Source organism: Hippocampus comes, unplaced genomic scaffold, assembly GCF_001891065.2.
Source record: "Hippocampus comes isolate QL1 unplaced genomic scaffold, H_comes_QL1_v1.1 scaffold310, whole genome shotgun sequence".
Lineage (NCBI taxonomy): Eukaryota > Metazoa > Chordata > Actinopteri > Syngnathiformes > Syngnathidae > Hippocampus > Hippocampus comes.
The window spans coordinates 837,059-848,119 of record NW_017805990.1 but is presented as its reverse complement, the minus strand read 5'-3'; the positions used below and the strand labels follow the sequence as shown (position 1 = coordinate 848,119).

General features: G+C 40.2%; 2 protein-coding genes across 3 annotated transcripts in view; one reads left to right on the top strand and one right to left on the bottom strand.

Annotated features, from left to right (window-relative positions):
* The window catches only part of LOC109528952 (actin-related protein 3), a 22,037-nt gene extending 17,437 nt beyond the window's left edge, over positions 1 to 4,600 (bottom strand). The window contains exons 1-3 of the mRNA XM_019892038.1: positions 4,384 to 4,600; positions 1,522 to 1,577; positions 1,170 to 1,294 (exon numbers count right to left, since the gene is read on the bottom strand). Coding sequence (XP_019747597.1) covers positions 1,170 to 1,294; positions 1,522 to 1,577; positions 4,384 to 4,427 — 225 coding nt within the window. The 5' untranslated portion in view covers positions 4,428 to 4,600. The remainder of the gene's footprint in view (positions 1 to 1,169; positions 1,295 to 1,521; positions 1,578 to 4,383) is intronic.
* Positions 4,601 to 4,933: 333 nt separating this feature from the next.
* On the top strand, positions 4,934 to 6,826 carry LOC109528953 (uncharacterized). 2 transcript variants are annotated; one of them, XM_019892040.1, is made up of 3 exons: positions 4,934 to 5,204; positions 5,507 to 5,660; positions 5,734 to 6,826. In XM_019892040.1, exons 2-3 carry the CDS (start codon positions 5,595 to 5,597, stop codon positions 6,412 to 6,414), a joined length of 747 nt encoding a protein of 248 aa, XP_019747599.1. In that variant the 5' UTR covers positions 4,934 to 5,204; positions 5,507 to 5,594; the 3' UTR covers positions 6,415 to 6,826. The 2 variants fall into 2 exon arrangements, with proteins under 2 accessions (XP_019747599.1, XP_019747598.1); XM_019892039.1 differs by having other exon boundaries at positions 5,503 to 5,660.
* The last annotated feature ends 4,235 nt before the right edge of the window (positions 6,827 to 11,061 follow it).

Sequence of the window (11,061 nt, the reverse complement as noted above, 5' to 3'; positions counted from 1 at the left end):
ATTTTGAGGATTTGCTCAGCTCAGAGCCTGACCCCAAATATTGATGAACTTGTAGAAAAGTTAAGACACCACCGAGTATAAGCCTCAGCCTCAAAGAAGTGAATATTACTTATAATATACTGTGCAATCACATACTAAGAGTTTTTACTCAGTTCAAGTTTTTTTCTTGAAGAAAGTGTTGTTTTTGGTTTATACATTTTTGCACTTTATTTTATTGTATTTCAATCCTATTATGTTTTGAAAATATTTTATTCGAGTAAATGATCGAAAATTACTGCACTATTATTTGTTTTTCTTTTAAGTAAATTTAACCTACTTTTGCTAAAAGAGAAAATATGGACTATTGATAGGGCTTCTTTCATTCATGTTATGGGTATTTTTATACAAAGGAAATTTTTTTGTGCCTGTTGAAAATTAAAGTTTACTGACATAGCCATAAAAAAATGTTGCTTTATTTATCTGACCATATTGGAATGTATTTGTTAGGTTTTGGTTCAATAAACAATATGTGGTCATTTTTAAAATTTTCAATGAACATTCGATCAGTCCGGCCCTCGGCTTGCAGCAAAATTTTTTATCTGGCCCTCCGTCCATTTGACTTTGACACCCTTGCTCTAAATTGACCCTAGGTGTGAGTGTGGGCGTGGATGGTTGTGCATCTCTGTGTGCCCTGCGATTGGCTGGCGACCGATTCAGGGTGTCCCGCGCCTACTGCCGGAAGACAGCTGGGATAGGCTCCAGCACCACCCGCAGCCCTCGTGAGGATAAAGCGGTTTGGAAAATGAATGAATGAATGTTTCATGTCCGTGTTTGTGACCAGTTCTCATGGCTTTGTTACAGCTGCAGCGATTGTGAAGGTTCTATATAAATAAAGCTGTATTGTATTGTATTCCCTTAAGAGTGGCTCCTCCAATTGAATGCATAGCGCAATCGCAGCCACTTTTATAGCTTCTATTCAATGCTCCTTATAATGCAGTGCACCCTATATATGAAAACAGTTTTTAAATAGGCCATTCATTGATGGTACCCTTTATAATCTGAAGCGCCTTATCGTGCAGAAAATACAGTACTTGGATAATTAAATAGTAAATACATCTACATCCTTACAAAAGGGTACACAGCATTTCTCCTTACTCAGCGAGTGGGAAAGTACATTCAGGGTCAAGTACCTTTGTGGAATATGTGGGCTTGTCTACAGCTTCATCCCCGATGTAGAAATCCAAGTCGTCCACCCCCTTCATCATTCTCCGCTGAGCTTGGTCTCCAACCTTAGCTGACTCTTTGATGGCAATACCTGACAGGAAAATTTGAATTTACATAGTTGGCAAAATTGAGTTGCGAAATTGATACTGTCTAGTGTAAGCAGCTTTATTTGATTCAAAGTAAGTACATAAAATTGTAAACAATTCAAACTTTTGTGGATCGCTGAAGCAGTGAAACACTTCCTCTTCTAAAAGGTACATTGTCGGCATTGTGGCATGCTGAGCTGGTGTGCCCCGAAATCTATAGTGCAAAACTCACATGATGGAATGATGAATTGTGGCTCTGTGTTCCCTGCATACCCCAGTTTGGTGTAACTGCAAGAGAAAAAAAAAAGAAAAAAGTGGCATTCGCCAGTCATTCCCGCAATCAATGTCATTTTTTTCCCCTCTTAGTTGCATATGAACGGTTCCGTGTTACAGCCCGCCCAATGTCACAGCGATTACCTCAGCTGCTAAATAACGGCCAAGATGGCGCTGTGCAGGGTATGTCATTATTTTGATACTTAATCAGCTAAAGCTTTTTTTCCGGAAATTAGATGCCATTGTCATTTGCATTATTAAGGTTTATACATGCCGCCTAATCGGGTGAAGGACAATGAGTGTTCAATGGCGTGTTGTTTAAAGTAAGACTAGCTTTTGCAAAGAATTTCAAGTGAAATTTTTTAAGTGGTCTACTGGGGTGGAGGTCTGCTAACAGGAAGACTACTTAAAAAAAAAAAATCTATTTAGGACTTAGCTGATTGGTTAACAAAAAGTAAATGCCTCCAGCTAAGAAAAAGAATTATACATGAGCAAAATACATATTAAGCATCCCCATTCAACATTCGGTAGGTACATAATAGGGTTTCAAATTTCTCTCCTCTCTTGTTCAAGTCACTACTATGTCTGGCGCGTTGCAAGGCACATGCCAACCAGATGTACTCTTGTCTTGGGAAAGCCCAGACATCCTGTTCTCTGGGCTGAGATGAGAAAAGAAGTTGACCGCTGCCAAATGGCTGGGGTATGATAGGCCACATCCTGGTCATAATAGTGTCTACAGAAGAATGAAGCAATACTTACTTAGATTTGATTCCATATTCGAGTTCTACCAGGAACAGAGGTGACACAGCTTGTCTCACAATTTGCTTCATTATTCATGCATTAATAAACAAAACAAAAAAACGTACCACACACAAAAATACTGGCTGACACATTTCATTGATATTTATTCACTTATAACGAATGCCTGGAACCACTGACAACAAAGCATTACATACTGTAACTACTTTTCCATATCACATTGGTGACGTTTTTAAAACACCAATCCAAACATCTTTTTTCATTGAACTGTTAAGTTAATATCAGATGTCCCTTGTTTAAAAACACAAAGACAGACTCAGAGAATAAATAATATGTGGCAGCAAACATACTTCATGCCTTCATACCATTGAACAGTCCCAGCTTGCCCACTTCAACCTGTCTCAACAGGCTTGAACTACACCACAAGTCTGGGTGGAGTTATTTTGGCAGCAGACACCTAAGTAGACTGAATTCCTGTGCTAAACTCCTGTTGATAAATGATTGGATTCAACAACTTTTAACAATTTAAGGTATTATATTTTTTAAGATGCTTAGGATACTAGTTGATCAAAACTAACTTTTAGATAGTTCAATAAAGACATTCCGATAACATTATTATTTCAATAAATTTCAACCACAGGATAGGCTATGTAAAGTGGCAAAAACACACTGTAACTCATGACATTCACATTCTTGTGACGGTGTCACAAAGTTTCAGTTCATTGCTGTCTGTGTTTTTTTAAAACCCCCCGACTTCACAACATCTGCCTTCAAGTTTATTAGCGCTGATTTCAGTGCTTCCGCCATGTTGTTTTGAAATGCTACTCTCGCGTAGTAGTGATGAGATCTTGCGTGACCCAAGAAGTCGAATTAATTCATAGGAAAAATATCAATTTATGGTTTAAGGAATCGATATCGCTCGGTGAAAAGGAAAATCTATTTTGTTTTGAAGAGTCAGTGCAGCTCAGCCTTGGCACAGGGTTATAGCAAGCAAAATGTTTTTGGCTGTAAAATCAAAGTGGTTTATCCATCCATCCATCCATCATTTGATACACTTATCCTCACGAGAGTCGCGGGTGTCCTGGAGCCTATCCTAGCTGTCTTGGGGCAGCAGGCAGGGTACATACACCTTGAACTGGTCGCCAGCCAATCGCAAGGCACACATAGATGAACACCCATTCGCGCTCACAATCACTTGGGACAATATAGAGAGTTCAATCAACCTACAGTTGAGAACCACTGGTAGAAAACAGTCTGCAGGAGTGTCTAAAATATCTACATGAAAACAATCCAAATCCTTGCTTGCAGATTCTGGTAAATTTAGTTATTTGCACAAACAGATTGTAATAATAAATTAAACAAATCGCCACGTAAGGAATGAGGAAGACAAATTTCTAAAATGACATGAAATGGCAAACAATGCGAAAAAAGCAAAATGTTGGATAAACGCAAACTCGGCTATAAGAGGGTTTGTTTCCTGCTATTCTTTGCAGAAAACGCCACATTACAGACGATCAAATATTTCAGAAATCATCAAAAAAAGCCCACGATGCAACGAATAACCATATATGGACTAAAAAGAATGAATGAGGAAGTGCGCGCTGCAGCGAATGCTGTTACTGCGCATGCTCATATGTAGCAAAGACACGGACACAATCTTGGGCGGAAAGCGTCCAAGAACACGTACGTTTTGGATCCAAGAGTGTGAGTCTAATAAAGGCACACTTAATGAATTAAACCGGTGCGAGGTACTAACTTCTTTTCTGGTCTGGGTCTTTACGACCTTATAAAAACATTGAAATCTCCTCGACAGGAAGAAAGACTTTGATGAGTTGCCATAGGCAAACAAGCAATGTATGACACACATGAAAGCCCACTGAGCAGGCTAACTATGATAATATTAGTGTTTCAAAAGCTTTGCCGTCCGCAGCTTGGCTTGTTGGCTATCCACTAACACAATTAGACGCGGAGACCTCCACACCCCGTTATTGCTGCTGCTCTTGACAGCGTCTCTCACTTGCAATAGGTAACACCCGGGCCCTGTGCAGCACATATATCTTACCCTGTCCCGCAGTCCACAACACACGCCGGTAGCCGTCCAGCCATCTTTCCCCGAGTTTCTGGTGTGTAGAAAGGGTAAGATGACGTCTAGCAGGCTGTGTGAGCAGAAGAAACGAACCGGCGAGCTGTCCACAGGCGGAACCCTGAGCCCAGCCCGCAGAGTGGCGTTGCGTTTCCACTTTCCACTTCCGTACTCGGCTTCGGTAGACAGGCAGGAAAAGGCAAGATGGCGGAGGCCGGCCGAATAAAGGAAGACACGGGCAGAGTTCTATCGCTGTCCATCACAGCGAGAAGAAAATGTCACTTTATGGTACAGTGGGAAATAAAAATAAATTTTTAATGTGTTAATTTGTTGTTTGTTTTCTGTTACGAGATGTTGTGTCGTACTACACTAACGTCACGAGTGTCAAACGTAACACAAATTTAAGGTGATGTGATCACTAAAGTATTTTTATCAGAATGCGTTCGCATTACTGTATGTGTACCAACAATAAATAACTTCCAGCACATTCCCGTTTTTTGATCCTCGTTCCACACCAGCTGGTGGCAGCATTTGTCTTCCATCACGAAGCCAAACCAAAGAAGAAACAACATGATCGTCCGTGGGGAAGCAGGCGCCACAGTTTCATAAAGAACGAAAAGATATGGCACATTTTCGTGGTCAGATTCGGGGGCCACACTGGGGCGCTAAAAGGGATAACGTACTAATAGATTTCTGGAAAAGGCACGAATGTTTGTTTAATTCTTCGCTGGAGTCTTTCTACGACCGGGACATGAAGACAAAGCTGTGGTCCGAGTGTGCCTTGTTGATTGGGAAATCTGGTATGATTGAGTTACGTTGGAATAAAACATCTAATGTTAAATTTTGTCCTAATTAACATAGACTAAATGTCTACTGGACGCCGATAGCTTTGTAGGGCGCAATGTCAGCATTTTGATAACCATGATTACTCATATTGCGTGGGGGAAAAAGTACACTTCGGATTATTATCAAAGAATACATTTGTTAAATTTCTCCTTAACATAATACCATGTGTAGTTTATCTTCTTTGAGCCATTATCATAAGAGTCATTCAGTGTACATTTACCGTGTTTGACTCTGTCTTCTTCTTTACACAAGTAAGTGATGTTGTGAGAAGATCACGGTCCCTGCGGACTCAGTATGGAAGGGTGTTATGGCACCCAGAGAGGGTAATTACTTTTCAGCAAAGGATGCTGAGAGAGAAACTGGATTTCCTGAGACCTTACATTGTACGAAGACGAGGTGATTCCTATCCGGTAAATAGAAACCAACACACTGTCTTCATGCAAATGTTTGTTGATTTTGATTTTCCAAACAATTTTGTTGCAGGAAGACAAGTCTGACGATCATGAGGATGATGAGGGAGAGATTGAGACTGAGGGGAGTAATGACCATGAGACAGGTACAAGTACGTTTGGGAGCGCATTGGATGATGATGACGCTGGGCAAGATCCAAATGAGGAATTTCCATCCGAGGCATCCACTTCAAACCCTTCTTCCTACGGTGCCAAAATACAACCTCCTCTTGCAGAAACCATGTCCTTGAACTTTGAACCTCATGATGACAAAGGTTCACCTGATGTTCCGGATCAATTAACAGCAAATCTATCTAATCAGGATGTATTAAACCAGTTTGTCAACGTCATGCTGGCAGATATGCGTCAGATTAAAGACAACATGGTACTTATCCGACTTCGAAGAGATATCACTGATCTGGTGTTCAAAGCAGTGGAGGAGGACATGCAGAGACGTAATCCAGTGCCCTTTACGCAGCCAGGAGAAACTGCACAACTACCTAGTTCCTCAAGGCCTCAAACATGCATGCAGAGGGTATTGAAGAGAAAGAACTGGGGACCTGTCAAGAACATGAGGAGGTTTTGCAGAATCCAAGCAGGTCAAGCGCTTGAGGAGATGAATGGAAATATCCCTCAGGCTATGATTCAGGCTTCAGAGATCAAATTAGAAATAGATCCACACATGGTTAAGGCAGAGGATGAGACACTTACTTAGGACTGAAATGGATCCTCGAGCAATTTGAGTACCTTGATACAACAACAAAAAAATGTTCGAGCCATTTTTTTCTGCCTCGAGTAACCGATAATTTACGTATACACTGTCAGGAAGAAGTCAAGCCAACCTCAACATTTGTACATGCTATACATGACAGTAACACGCTGACAACGCAGTAAGAAGGCCAGCTTTAAAATAAACCATATGATGTCAATGCCCAAAGGGCGCTTTTATTTTGAAGTTCCTGGCAGCGTGTCGCCCCATAACAGCTACCGGTATTTTGAATTATTTTCCAGACTGTGTTGGAGGGAGGGGGGGTCGTTTATGACCGTCACAAACCTTTGCTTCCAATGACGTTTTCCCGAAAAAATGTTAAGTCACCAATTAAAGGCGCAAAGAAAAAACAACTTAATTATGCCGACACCGTATTGTACGGTGCTAGCTGCGCTAACAGGCAGCGTCAAGTTAATAGACCAAAAAGACTGCACCCTGATGCTGACAGCCTGACACAATTTTAGGTTCCGAATGATCCTTATTCAACACACTTGCTGTTCTTTTACATTCCCGTCAGTCTCCTTGTACCGCTGTTATTCAACAAATCATGTTAAAAATGATAAATAATACTGATCAGAAGTAATGACGTGTCATAATGTCATAAAATGGAACTGTGATCAAAAATGAACTTCATTTGTGATGACTTGATATTTAATTTAATACCCTAACCGGTAGAGGATATACAAGTGCATGACCAAACAAGGTTATTCATTTAAACTAGGCATGGGCCCATTACTGGTTTGACAGTGTCCTGTGGGTTTAAAAAGTCAAGGTTTCAATAACTGCTAATACTGACTGTCATCGGTAATGAGCGCTTTTTTTCCTCTTTTGTGGGGATGTGTAAGCAGGACACTATCAGTGCATAGTTGAGTAGCTTGAAATTAAATGCATCCAAGTAACTTTTTTTTTCCTTCTTCTGTGCAAGTAGTTACTCATAGAGGAGGAGGAGGGAGGGAAAAAGACCAAAGAGAAACTGCAAACATGGTTGAGTTTTTGCTGCAATTCATGTGCATTGTCCTTTTAAAAAAAATTGTGCCAGTGGGTACTAGTTGGACCCAAGGACATGAGTAGCCCACGAGTCTTTTCCAAAAATAGCTGACCAGTGTTGGCCCACTGTGACTTCCAAAGAAGAATTAAAACTGAACAATCTTCAATTTTTTTATTTTCTTATTTAAACTTAACATGGTACGATTCTTCTTTACCCACTACTCTATTCTATATTTTGTTTAAAAATAAAATAGATTTATTCAATGGGGGGGGGGGGAGCAGTTTTTATTTACCCATATCTTAAAAAAAAAAAAAAAAGGTCATTTTAGAAATGTAATTTCAGTGATACCGCCAGATTTCTGGTTACGGTTATCATACTGTCAGACTATAATATCGGCCCAGGCCTAATTGAAACCGTTATTAACATGAAAAGCAGCTGTCAAAAATCCCATCATCATAAACCAAAGAACACTTGTCATTTTGTATCGACAATCTGAGAGTATGCCTTTATTTAAGAAAATATTTTGTTCTTATCAAGAAGCTGTTCCTTTTGATAAATTCACCAGTCATTTTTAAACAAATTTGGTGAAAGAAGTTGTTAACCTCTTTGGTTAGCAGGCAGGGATATTTATTTTTAATCTCATCTCACACGATGCTTCATACGATTGATACGATACTTAATACAATATGAAACGTGTAAACTGTGCCCTATTTTAGATAAATAAAGTTTGCTCATTGGACCATTTGGAGCTTTGGTGAGTAAATGTCTGTTATTGATGCTTTTCAAGGTTTTATTAAGAAAAGAAATCAATTTTCCACTACAGATATGGCCTCATTTTACATTTTTAAATGAGAAGAATTTACAGATTGCAACATGAACACATACAGTGTTATAAAATCTCTTTATGAACTGCCTATGTTTTAGATATGCTAATTTCTATGTATTTTGCTATTGTTTAAATATTTGCATTTGACCTCTTCTTTCCTCATTTCTGTTCAATATGTAAAACTTGTACAGCATTTCCTATCCAGGCATGTATGAGATCGAGGGGATGTGTTTGCTGTGGGTCGTGACCGAAAGAACAAAATCCTGGCCAGATAAAAGCGGCCAAAATGAATTTCTTCTGCGGGGTGTCCAGGCTCTCTCTCCCTTGGAGATAGGATGAGAAGCTCAAACATCTGGGAGGAACTCAGAGTTGAGCCGCTGCTCCTCCACATTGAGAGGAGCTTGATGAGTTGATTTGCGCATCTGATTAGGCCCCCCCTCCTGGACGCCTCCCTAGTGAGGTGTTCGGGCACGTCCCACCGGCAGAAGTTCCCGGGGATGAACCTTTGCCTTGGACAAGATGGATTGTTATAAGCCGACAAAAGCAAACATTCTTGGATCATGGATCAGTTCTTAACAAAACGCCAGACAAAAACCACTTCTGAGAGAGAACATAGACTAAAGAAGGCAATTTTTTACTGCGGTCAAGCCAGTAAAATGATGACGCAGTTGAAAGTGAAATGAACATCAACATCATATTCTTTATTCTTTGTTTTTTACATCATCCACAACTCTCATTTATTGTGCAATAAGCTAATTGTAACATGTATTTGTTACATATTTTGATGCATTATGCTTTACGAAACACTTGTGTCTGAATGCACTTGTGTCGGAATGGGGGGCGGGGGGGCATCGAACGAATTGTTTGTTTGTTTGTTTTGTTTGTTTGTTTGTTTATTGAACATAAAACATATACAGTAATAATTTGACAGAAAATAAGGTAAATAAAATAGTAAAGAGGAAAGAGAAATTAGTCATCATTCAACACAGTTATTATGTTCAAGGGAGTAGGAAGAAGTAAAGAACTTATCTAGTCCTACCCCGTGTTGTATGTTTATATCTATTGAATCATTTTTATATCAATCAGAAAAGAAACAAAGTAAGAAGAAAGAAGTCTCCATTAAGGCTCATGCTTTACCCTTAACCGTGATATTTTTATACTTTTGGTTTGTATCGGGAATTTATACATACACACCCTGGCACTCTTGTGTTAATTTTCTCTTGTATTCATAATGGATATTTCAATACCTTTCTCTATTTATCAACCTAGTTCTGATTCATTATATTTAATGTTTAGAATTTATCATTTTAACTCTGATTGTTGTAGGTAGTTTGTACTATTTTTTTGAATTTGTTTTTGAACTCAGCAAGCATCAATGAAGGATGGAGGAAATGTATTTTTGCAATTTATGCGTTCTCCCAACAATATTTTTTTTAAAAATCAAAACACCACTGTGAATCGAGGTGCAGACGAACCTTGGGACTCATTATACTATAATGATGACAATGTAGCTACAAACGGACGGAGTGGGTGGTGGAAAGGATCGAATTAGCATAAAATGGATGAAAATGTGTTTCTTGATTGTATTGTCCTCACTGAAGGCAGGACCCATCATGTTCAGTCCATGTGTGACAGCAGCTTGTGTACTGTATTCTGTCTTGGAACGAGGCAACCACATGCTGCTTCACCATGTCTCCAGATGATGTACCCACATGTCATTGCCCGGTTTGTTACACATCCACTCTATTTTATATTATGAGCCTTCATGGGTTCAATGATTTCCGGCTTTATTTGGCATTATTCGTTTTAGAATGGGATCAAATGCTGTGGCGGGCCGTGGCCCACAGGCTGAAAGTGTTATTTTCAACCAGCCTCCTTCTTCTACTTCCGTCTCGATTCCTGAGCCGGCCTTTGGCCAAATAGGCTCTTTGTCTGTCTACGCCTCCTCAGCGTCACTATTAACCTGTCGGCTTTCAGGGATGGGGGTGAGGGGGGGGCCTTAGCAACCGCCCATCAACACATCCAAGAAGCAAAAAATTCCAAGGCACTCCCTCCGACTGCCTCATTAGAGGTGCTGGATCGGCTGGAAAAAAAAAAAGAGAGCTCATCTGAGGTAGTCTGAACGGTGAAGCAAATAGCTCAATTTGGAGGAAGTCATCCGTAATGTAGAATGTCATACGACAGCCACAGTTGCTATATCACCAGCTCAGCTAATTTAATAGCTTCGCACCCGTTGTTCTAGGAAACTTTCATTACTAAATGTATGAGGTACTGCCAGCTAACTTGGGTTTGGTGGGGTGGGGGGAGAGCTACACAAAAGACATTTGCACAACAGGCATGAAGCACAAACAGAAACGGATCCTGGTCCCCCCCAAAGGGGATTCAGTTGAACCAGACAACCGAGCCAATTACCAGGAATTGCCAAAACCTGCCCCGGTGGCACCGACTCACAGGAAACAAGGCAGTTGGACTCGCAATACCTGATGACATACGCAAGCAAAGCCCATTTCACACAGAGATCCTGCAAAATGGATGCATCTGTGTCGTGACAGAAAATACGAAATTCTTCTCACCACTGTGGTGGCATTGCGGAAGAGACGTCATGGGAAATTCAACAGAGCAGGCAAAAACAAGATGCTACATGTGACATGAGAAAATGATGCGCTTGTCGTTCGATTTGCTGAAGCAGCATGTGGCTTGTTAAAGGTTATTTTGTTCCAGGTAACGAAAAAAAAATATTTGATCAAGAGGCTCGAGATTTAGTACAAGAGTGACAGCA

Bases quoted from the DNA above. Each gene is read 5' to 3' on its own strand.
- LOC109528953 (XM_019892039.1), top strand. From the start codon at position 5,027: ATGGCACATTTTCGTGGTCAGATTCGGGGGCCACACTGGGGCGCTAAA. The intron at 5,205-5,502 runs GTATGATTGAGT...TCTTTACACAAG, and splicing joins CTTGTTGATTGGGAAATCTG to TAAGTGATGTTGTGAGAAGA. The intron at 5,661-5,733 runs GTAAATAGAAAC...ATTTTGTTGCAG, and splicing joins GACGAGGTGATTCCTATCCG to GAAGACAAGTCTGACGATCA.